Source organism: Mustelus asterias, chromosome 1 (genome assembly GCF_964213995.1).
Source record: "Mustelus asterias chromosome 1, sMusAst1.hap1.1, whole genome shotgun sequence".
Taxonomy (NCBI): domain Eukaryota; kingdom Metazoa; phylum Chordata; class Chondrichthyes; order Carcharhiniformes; family Triakidae; genus Mustelus; species Mustelus asterias.
Window position 1 is genome coordinate 112279032 of NC_135801.1, and position 11300 is coordinate 112290331.

An 11300-nucleotide genomic window follows, 5' to 3' on the forward strand; every position below is an offset into this window, starting at 1 on the left:
TGTTTGATTTTGTTTCAAACTGGCCTGCAGTTCAGTGATACATGTGAATTTCATCCTTCAGTGAGGGAAGTTATTACATTAATCCTGCTGCTTTAAATATCGGTTGCATGGTGATTCACGGTAGTTTTCAATTATTTGTCTTATTTTCCGCTAAAGATAACAGCTTTTAGTAGGATCTGGAGCTTTTAGTTTTATGTTTAAACATTCAAGACAATTTTCTTTCCCCCACAATGGCTTGTAGTTATTAGGTATTTTTTCTATTCCTTTCTCACCAATTATTTGTATTTGGGGTAGATTCCAGAATTCTAGGTGTTAGATTGTAAATACCTAATGGCAGACTGAGCTGAGTGCTCTGACTAAATACAGGGAAAACATATGGTTGCCCATCACTGCCTGTATGTGATGTGAGATTCGATTCCACTGATAGAATTCTTGCAGATGATTAGCTGGAGGTTTCCCTTGTTTTGAAGACTCAAATGGAAATCATTTACTTGTATAACGTATGGATTTTTAAATTTCAGTGCAACATTGAATTTTTGTTTCAAGAAATGTGCAGTTTTCCATTTACAACTGGATAGTTGATTTCTAAAATAGTTTTGTTTTGCTGCTCTTGTCTCTCCTGAACAAATCCTGTGCCACACCAATACTTCTCTGATCAGTATTTATCCCTCAAACAACATCACTAAAATAGGTTATTTGGTCATTTATTTCATTGTCGTTGTGGGACCAAGAGGTTGCAGATTGGTTGCTATATTTCCCTGTTTGTCATCAGTAACAGCACTTCTGAATTAATTTATTGGCTATATAGCACTTGGAGGCAGTGTGAGCTTGTATAAATACATAGATACAAGTTTGTTTTTGTGAACAACTGGATCATGGTATAAGGAGAAAAGAGTAAGGCAGCAAGTTATGTTTTACTTTATATTTTCCACTAAAATCATTTGACTTATTTTGCAATGTGGCTTTTTTGAATACTTAATTTATACATGTGTAAGAACTCGGAATTAATGACTTTATGCTCATGGTGTTTTTTTTCTGACAGGCTGCCAACAACGCATACTTGCTTCAATGTACTCCTGCTTCCAGACTACTCCAGCAAGGACAAGCTCAAGGAAAGGCTCCTTAAGGCAATCACATACTCAAAGGGCTTTGGCATGCTGTAATTAACTTGTGGCAATGCAAGTAGTCTCATAAGTCAAACTCAAATGAAGATGCAAAATCTCCTTCTAAAATATTGATTAGCCAGTTATGTTGAGATAAAAAGCCACATTATTATAATATGGGCTGGATTAAATGCTGAGGGCGGGCTCCCAACACCCCATCTTAAATGTCAGGAGCGTGCCCTTCTTTGCTTGTCAGCTCGCCCTGCCTTAATGTTTTGGGCAATGACCCTTTAATCAGTTTGAGGTCTGTCTCCAAGAGGAGGTTCCATCTCAAAAAGCTGCCAGTCTGCAATTGGCCAGCAGCTCTGCACACTGGCAGCATCAGCAGGAGCAGGGTGAGCACTGCTGGTGCTGCAAATGGGTCAAGGAGGTGATGTTCAGTGATGAACATGGACATTCAGGTATGTCTGGGTCTCTCTGGGACCAGGCTAACATGCCCAAGTGAATGGGTTGAGGGGATGTTGGGCAGGGCAGGGGAGTGAGTGGACTTGGGACAACAGAACTGGGGAGGGGATCTCTGGGACCGTGGGTAAACCTGCAGAGCTGCATGTTGAGCACCAACGTTTCCTGCCACCTGTTAAATCAGAACAGGATGAGGCCCTTATTCAGGCATTAATTTCCCATTTAAGGGCCTCAATGATGCCACAGATGAGCAACCCACCTGATGCTCATACAATTATGGTGGGGGTGGGGGGGGCAGGGGCAGAACAATGATGGGGACACAGCCTATGCCACATGCCCTAACTTACAAGTCCACTCACTTGCTTTTTTTGCCTCAGGTGGCCTGTAAAATCCAGCTCTGTTTTGCTATTTTTTTCCCCAATGGATTTAAATTTTTAATTTCAAAATGGAGCTACATTTAAGCATAGTACAGTTGGGATACCGATGACAAACAATAAACCTACCAAAATCAAAAAACACTTGTTCCAGTGTTTCCTAATTTAAATATTACTGGCCCTCAATGCAGTTACTTTACTAAGTTAGGGATGTAGGTTTATTTTATCATTATATCCCAAAATTGGTTTATAAAAAAGAGGGAATGATGTAAATCTCTGCACAGAAGCCTTTTGTTACCCTTCTTACACTTTCACTTCTCCCCACTCCATCTCAAAAAAAAGAATGTGTCAAGGTCAGGGTGTTTGGCCAGTTTATGTGGGTGACAATTTTGGGGGGGAATGCTTCTCCCAGCTTAATGAAGAAGGGGTGGTGATGTGATCATTACTGAAAGTGTTCTTTTAAACCAAACTGCTGCCAGTCTTCCTGTACCTCAAGGTTTTTCCTACCTAATTTCCTCAGATATATTGAGGGATGGCAGTTATTTTCTTCTATATTTTTATACTTGATTTTTCTGCTATTTCCTGAAGGAGATATGCATTTACAGAAGTATGAAGCCACTTAACTAAGGAGGGCCTCTAGTGCATGTAACTAATCTTGTTTCATAGTAAATACAATGGTGTGTTGTATGATAAAATATAAAAATATTGTGACTTAAAAGAAATTATCTGGACCTGGTGATCTTTGTCCATTAATAAAATGAGAATCATGTCTCTCAATGCACAGTTGTATTTAATGTACAAATAAAATTGAGAGCTGGGTGTAAAGTTATTATGTAGACACAGTACTCGATTGGGATGTGTTTAAAACTGAGTACTGATCTGTAATGTTTGAATTAAAATGGAGTAGTATAGCAACTTGCATTTATGTTCATGTCTTGTCTTTTTAAAATTACTTCTGATAATTGAGGAGAGGGAAGAAACTTGAGCATGCTGTACAGTTTGGCTTTGCCACAGACTGAAAATTGTATTTTTATCTCTCCCATCTTTGTCAGTGGTTAAAAAAAAATCTAGATAGACCAACCTTTGACAGCTGAATTTACCCCAACAAGCATAGCTGCCTAAGGGTTTAGATCCTGAAAAACATGATTCTGGAATGTGATGGCTTTAGTACAAGGAAAGATCAAGTACAACAGAATGTGAATTGTTAGAATGATCAGCCTCATCAGCCACACAATTCTAAATAATTCTAAATATTATCATGATGAGAGCATGAAACAGAATTAGACCAGAAATATCAGAAGAACAAGATGGGCTAATTTAAGGAAAAAGAACAAGGGATGCAACATTTATTTAAAAATTATAATGGAGAGCGCAATAGAAGTCTAGAAAGTGTATATTTAGTTTTATAGATTACACCCAAGTCATTTGACAGAGTGAGCCAAGGACTAATATTTGAAATGCTAACTTGGACTTGGAAGGGAAAGATTGAAGGCTGCTTCAGAACTTATCCCAGGACCAAATAGCAGCAGTCAGCATAGACAATGTATACAGTGAATTAATAGCTGTAAAGAGTGTGAAAAGGTTGTGTTCTCGTCTCCAGATTATTTCAATCTTTACAATGAAATTATTATAAATTACCAGGACAGAATATAAATAACCTGAGGTATGTGGATGACGAGTAATTTTGGCAGATAGAGGAAAATCTACAAAGACACCAAGACACAATTATAACAAACAGTAACTGATGGATTTATATTTCAACTGCAACAAAACAGCATGCATTGTAATACCCAAGGAAAGGATTATGTCCAGATGCAAAATAGCAGTAGAACCAAAGGTAATAAAAAGGAAATGAAACAAATAGAAACATTTTCCTATCTGGCTAGTCTAATAATATCTGATGGGAAAAGTGATCAAGACATCAGGAAGCTATCTAACATTTTCAAAATCTTCACAAAAATATGAGACTACTTCGGAAATAAGGACAATTCTATTGAAAGCAGAATGAGAGTACTAAAATGCTACATCTGGTCAATGTTATATTGATGCAAAAGTTGAAATATAAGCCCAAAAAGGAAAATAAAATAAAGGCAACAGAAATGGGATTTCTGAACATGATTAGTTGGACAACTAAGGAGGTTTTGAGGAAAGCAGGTGCACAAGAATTGTTGAAGATGATCAGGAGACAACTGCAGTTCTTTGAGCATGTACTTGGGAAAGAAAAACTAGAACATCTGGTATAACTGGTAAAACAGGGATGCAAAGCAAAAGAGAGACAAAGGAGGAAACGCACCAACAGTTTAATGAGCAGAACAGGTATAATATTTGAGAACAAAACACAAATTGTTGGCTGCTATCGAGGACAATTAAAGTTGGAAAGCCGTGATTGCTGACATAAAACATGACACCTGAAGAATACCAGATATCAGCAATCACTATGTACCCTGCTGCTTAATCAGCAACGGCAGGAGATTGAAGAAGTTCAGTCAGAGCACATGAATCTTATACATCCCATCTTCCTTTGGAACTTGATTGCTTATGTATATCCATCAAACTCCTTTGGCTGTGGACAGCATGCAATATATGTAAACGGCAACAATTCCATTTGTTCAATTGGTAGACCACTGTGTCATGACAGGCAATTCTTATTAGGAATTCTCCAGTTTAATTCCTGGACTGTGGTTAGCCAGGTATCAAGGCAGAATTGCTACGATTTAAATGATCAGTGTGTCTTTGAGTTGGAGAAGGATGAGAGAATAATATTCCCTTCAAAAAATTGTTTGCAGCCAGTTTTTCAATATGCAATCCCTTTTATTTTTTTCCTGTGCAACTTCACACAGCTGTCTATTTAAGTAAAACAAAATCTGTGTGGTACCTACCCTTACCAGGCTACTGCGTAACCTGTGCACAGGTTAGTGGACACATTTGTTGGGGATCTCTCCTCATCATCAGCTTCCGTAAGACATATGAGCAGAATTAGGCCAGTTGGTCCATCGAGTCTGCTCCGCTATTCAGTCATGGCTGATATTTTCTCATCCCCATTTTCCTGCCTTTTCCCCATAACCCCTGATCCCCTTATCAATCAAGAACCTATCTATCTCTGTCTTAAAGACAGTCAATGACCTGGCCTCCAAAGCTTTCTGTGGGAAGAGTTCCACAGATTTACCACTCTCTGGCTGAAGAAATTCCTCATCTCTGTTTTAAAGGATCGTCCCTTTAGCCTGAGGTTGTGCCCTTTGGTTCTAGTTTTTCCTACTAGTGGAAACATCCTCTCCATGTCCATCCTACCCAGGCCTCGCAGTATCCTGTAAGTTTCAATAAGATCCCTCCCCTCATCCTTCTAAACTCCGAGTACAGACTCAGAGTCTCAACCACACGCTCTTCATTCATGTGAACCTGTAAAAATGGAACAGCAATAATCATGGGGGATTTTAACCTCCCATATTGATTGGTCAACTCAAGTCGGACGCGGTGGACTTGAGGAAGAGTTCTCAGAATGCTGTCACGATAGTTTCCTCGAACAGTATGTTACAGAACCATTGAGGGAGCAAGCTATCTTGGATCTGGTCCTGTGTAATGAGACAGGTAAAATTAATGATCTCCTTGTGAGGGATCCTCTTGGAATGAGTGATCACAATATGGTTGAATTTCTGATACAGATGGAGGGTGAGAAAGTAGGGTCCCAAACCAGTGTCCTCTGCTTGAACAGGGGGATTACAATAGGATGAGGGTGGAGTTGGGTAATGAAGACTGGGAACACAGACTAATTGGTGGGACAGTTGAGGAACAGTGGAGGATTTTTAAGGAGATTTTTCTCAGTACTCAGCAAAAATATATTCCAGTGAAAAAGAAGGAATGTAAGAAAAGGGATAACCAGCCATGGATAACTAAGGAAATAAAGGAGAGTATCAAATTAAAAACCAATGCATACAGAGTGGCCAAAATTAGTGGAGAACTAGAAGATTGGGAAAGATAGATTGTGAAAGTAAACTGGCACAAAATATAAAAACTGATAGTAAAAGTTTTTAAAAATATTTAAAACGGAAAAGAGTGGCTAAAGTAAATGTTGGTCCCTTAGAAGATGAGAAGGGGGATTTAATCATAGGAAACGAGGAAATGGCCGAGGCCTTAAACAAGTTTTTTGTGTCGGTCTTCACAGTGGAGGACACAAATAGCATACCAATAATTGACGGTCATGGGACTGTAGGGGGTGAGGACCTTAAAACGATCACTATTACTAAAGAGGTAGTGCTGGGTAGGCTAATGGGACTAAAGGTAGACAAGTCCCCTGATCCGGATGGAATGCATCCCAGGGTACTAAAAGAAACGGCAGAAGTAATAGCAAATGCATTAGTTGTAATTTATCAAAATTCACTGGACTCTGGGGAGGTGCCAGCTGATTGGAAAATAGCTAATGTAACGCCACTGTTTAAAAAAGGAGGTAGACAAAAGGCAGGTAATTACAGGCCGGTTAGCTTAACATTCGTAGTTGGGAAAATGATGGAATCTGTCATTAAGGAAGAAATAGCAGGACACCTGAAAAAGAATGGTTCAATCAAGCACACATGAAGGGAAAGTCATGTTTGACTAATTTACTGGAATTTTTTGAGGATATAACGAGTGCGGTTGACAGAGGGGAATCGGTGGATGTGGTGTATTTAAATTTCCAGAAGGCATTCGATAAGGTGCCTCACAAAAGGTTGCTGCACAAGATAAAGGTACATAGAGTTGGGGGTAAAGTGTTAGCGTGGATTGAGGATTGGCTATCTAACAGGAAGCAGAGAGTTGGAATAAATGGGTGCTTTTCCGGTTGGCAATCGGTGACTAGTGGCGTGCCGCAGGGATTGGTGCTGGGGCCTCAACTATTTACCACATACATAGAGGATCTGGAGGAGGGGACCGAGTGTAGGGTAACAAAGTTTGCGGATGACACAAAGATGAGTTGGAAAGCAAATTGCGTGGAGGACACAGAGAGTCTGCAGAGAGATTTGGATAGGCTAAGTGAGTGGGCAAGGATCTGGCAGATGGAGTATAACGTTGGTAAGTGTGAGGTTATCCACTTTGGAAGGAATAATAGTAAAATGGACTATTATTTAAATGGTGAAAAATTACAACATGCTACTGTGCAGAGGGACCTGGGAGTCCTTGTGCATGAATCGCAAAAACTCAGTTTGCAGGTGCAGCAGGTAATCAAGAAGGCAAATGGATGTTGGCCTTTATCGCGGGAGGGATGGAGTATAAAAGCAGGGAGGTCATGCTGCAACTGTACAGGGTACTGGTGAGACCGCAACTAGAGTACTGCGTACAGTTTTGGTCCCCTTATTTAAGAAAGGATATATTAGCTTTGGAGGGGGTACAACGAAGGTTCACCAGGTTGATTCCGGAGATGAGGGGGTTAGCTTATGAGGAGAGATTGAGTAGACTGGGCCTGTACTCATTGGAGTTTAGAAGGTTGAGGGGAGATCTTATAGAGATATATAAGATAATGAAGGGGCTAGACAGGGTAGAAGCAGCGAGGTTATTTCCACTTACAATGGAAACAAGAACTAGGGGGCATAGCCTCAAAATATGGGGGAGTCAATTTAGAACAGAGTTGAGGAGGAACTTCTCCCAGAGGGTAGTGAATCTTTGGAATTCTCTGCCCAATGAAGCAGTAGAGGCTACCTCGTTAAGTGTGTTTAAGTCACAGATAGATAGATTTTTAACCATTAAGGGTTATGGGGAGCGGGCGGGTAAGTGGAACTGAACCCACTATCAGATCAGCCATGATCTTATTGAATGGCGGAGCAGGCTTGAGGGGCTAGATGGCCTACTCCTGCTCTTATGTTCTTATGTTCTTAACCTCCTCTGGACCCTTTCCAAGGCCAGCATCCTTAGATATGGGGCACAAAACTGCTCACAATACTCCAAATGGGGTCTGACCAGAGCCTTATCCAGCCTCAGAAGTACACCCCTGCTCTTGTATTCTAGCCCTCTCGACATGACTGCTAACATTGCATTTGCCTTCCTAACTGCTGACTGAACCTGCACATTAACCTTAAGAGAATCTTGAACAATGACTCCCAAGTTCTTTTGTGCTGCTGATTTCCTAAGCATTTCCCCATTTAGAAAATAGTCTTTGCCTCCATTCCTTCCAAAGTACATAATTTTCCACATTGTACTCTGCCACTTCTTTGCCCACTCTCCTAACCTGTCCAAGTCCTTCTGCTTCCTCAATACTACCTGTCCCTCTACATATCTTTGTATCATCTGCAAATTTAGCAACAGTGCCTTCAGTGTACAGCCAGTTTTTCAATATGCAATCCCTTTCATTTTTTTCCTGTGCGGCTGCACACAGCTGTCTATTTAAATATCTGTGTGGTACCTATCCTACCCTACCTGGCTGCTGTATAACCTGTGCAGTATTATAGTATGCAATTTGTAGTTTGAAGATTCCTGGTTCAAGGGATCTAATCCTTGAATCTACTCTAGTTTGTTTCTGGCCTGCTTTTCTGAATTTCAATCAATTCATTAACTGCACCTATAATCATAATACCCAAAATGTGAGAGTGAAAACAAAGCAACCCTTGTGCCACCTGATGCACACACTTCAGTATGTTTAAGTTTGAATAAACTAGGATTGTTTTCACTGGAAAGACAGCAGCTGGGGGGAGACCTGATTGAGGTCTACAAAATTATGAGAGACATAGACAGAGTGGATAGTCAGATACTTTTTCCAAGGTGTCAATTACAAGGGGCACAGGTTCAAGATGAGAGGGGGAAAGTTTAAGGGAGATCTGCGGGGGAAGTTTTTCACGCAGAGAGTGGTGGGTGCCTGGAACGCCGTGCCAGAGGAGGCAATGGAAGCAGGCACATTAGCAACATTTAAGAGGCATCTGGATGGGGTACGTGATAGGGAGGGAGTAGAGGAATACAGACCAAGTAAGGACGGAAGGTTTTTTTTAAGTTTAGTTAGGGCATCATGATCAGCACAGGCTTGGAGGGCCAACAGACCTGTTCCTGTGTGTACTTTCCTTTGTTCTTTGTTCTGCTTGGCTGACAGCAAGCATAATTCAACTGGGCAATGAGTGCTTTTCCAGCTGGGGTAGGAAGGTAGTGCTGCACAACAATGGATATTTTGATTGAATAATAGCTACAGCATGGGAACAAGTCATGTGATAATTCCAGGAATACATTCAATTATAGTTGGCAACCCTACCAATGAAGCAAAGTGGCAGCAGTGTATATCATATATAAATGCATTGCAACAACTCACCAAACCTCCTTCGACAGCAACTTCTACACCTAGAAGAGCAAGAAGAACCGATGCATGAGAACACCACCATCTGCAAGTTCCCTCCAAGCCACGCACCATCCTGATTTGGAACTATATCACTGCTCATTCACTGTCGCTGGATCAAAATCCTGGATCTCCCTTGGTAACAGCATTGCTGATGTATTTATACTAGATAGACTGCCATGGTTTAAGAAGATGGCTCACCATTGCCTTCTCAGTGGCAATTAGGAATGGGCAACAAACTGTGGCATTATTAGTGATGCACAAAACCCATGAAAGAATAAAAAAGATAAAAATATTGAAAACTTGAAAAGTGCAAAATAAAAAGTGTCAAATGATGTGTTTAAAATTCTGCCTGGCAACAGGCCTAGGTGGTGTGGCTGTTAAAGATCAAAAGGAGACACAGGCATTTTGCTGGAAACAAGATGTAAGTCATATTTGAAGCCAATGGCAGTAGTATCTGTGTTTATAGCGGTTAGGTTCCAAAGTCCCAGGAAGGTATTGAGAATGTTGGGTTATATTTTAAACTGTCCATTTACTTTCAATAGCTAATTGGTATTTCTACTTAGCTACAAGGCCCATGTGATTCACGTTACCATGGAGATGGACTTTGAGCTAGGGAGAGTTCTTAGGAAACCATTGAAGGATTTGTTTGCAGGATTTCCAAAAGTATCACTGAATCTCACAGACAAGTTGGCCAGCCAGGATCCATGAAAGAAAGAGCAGCTAGAAACCAGAAGTTCCTATGCTTCACCGTGTAGGAATGTGGGTAGAAGTTCACACCTAAAGTTTATTTATTAGTGTCACAAGTAGCCTTACATTAACACTGCAATGAAGATATGTGAAAATCCCCTAGTCACCACACTCCGGTGCCTGTTCGGGTACACTGAGGGATAATTTAGTATGGTCAATGCACCTAACCAGCACGTCTTTTGTACTATGGGAGGAAACCAGAGCACTTGAAGGAAACCCACGCAGACATGGGGAGAACCTGCAGACTCCGCACAGACAATGACCCAAGCTGGCAATTGAACCCAGGTCCCTGGCACTGTGAGGCAGCAGTGTTAACCACTGTGCCACTGTGCCACCTGATTGAAAAGGCCAAATTCTTTAGAATTTAAAACAAGTCTGGAAAATTCACCCAGTTTGCACTAAAGGGAGAATATGCAGGAAAAATGTTCCAAGGTTTATCAAGCTGGGAAAGGAAAAGAACAGAAGTAAAACCCCCTGGGGCGAAGGACTCATATTGTGCTGATTCTGGGAGAATTGAATGTCTCCTAAGGAACAGTATAAGTGTGAAATGTTATTTTTAAAGTAAAAAGGGAAAGTTCTATTTCATAGTTTAAAGCATAAATTACCAAATAGTGTTCACTCAATGTTGATCCTAGTTTGCTTGTTGCAGTAAAAGCCTTAAAACGTGAAATATTTTCTGTCACCATTTTGGCGAATAGCTAGAAGTTCATATTTCTTTTTAAAAGTTATCGGTCTATATGGCTGTCATAATACACTGAACGTCCAAAAGCAAAATACTGCGGATGCTGGGCATCTGAAATAAAAACAGAAAATGCTAAAACAAAATAGCATTTGTGGAGAGAAAAACAGAGTTAACATTTCAGGCTGATGACAAAAGGTGTGATGATGTAATTGATCTGTTTCTTTTTCCATGGACACTCCCAGTAAATTGTCACCTATAATTATTTAGTTGTTGACTCTAGCCACTAGGTGGCAATGTGTAGCTAACTTTCAGAAGTATACCTTCCCTCTATAAGGTCACCCCTGAGCATCCTACGCTCCAGGGAAAAAAGTCCCAGTCTATCCAGCCTCTCCTTATAACTCAAACCATCAAGTCCCGGTAGCATCCTAGTAAATCTTTTCTGCAGTCTTTCTAGTTTAATAATAGGGGGGCGATCTTGAGCCCACACACGCCATCCATGCAAACACCGTCAGTGGCTTAAGATCCAGAAGTCATGGATCTCGCCAGCGAGAATGTGATCTCGGATCTTCTCTGCCCCGCACTGGCAATTCCATCAGGTTCATACCCATAGCATGTGTGAACCTGATTTACATGCATTTGAATAAAGTTTA

At 40.7% G+C, this 11300-nt stretch overlaps 1 protein-coding gene across 2 annotated transcripts in view; it reads left to right on the forward strand.

Annotated features, from left to right (window-relative positions):
• The window catches only part of LOC144496066 (ubiquitin-protein ligase E3A-like), a 39588-nt gene extending 36726 nt beyond the window's left edge, over positions 1-2862 (forward strand). The window contains exon 11 of one of the 2 annotated variants that reach the window (XR_013498372.1): positions 1043-2859. Coding sequence is in view for 1 of the 2 variants with exons in the window: in XM_078217025.1 (XP_078073151.1) it covers positions 1043-1163 (121 nt within the window). In the remaining variant the exon portion in view is untranslated. Of the gene's footprint in view, positions 1-1042 lie in introns of both variants that reach the window. The other variant, XM_078217025.1, reaches the window with a different exon arrangement.
• Positions 2863-11300: the final 8438 nt, after the last annotated feature.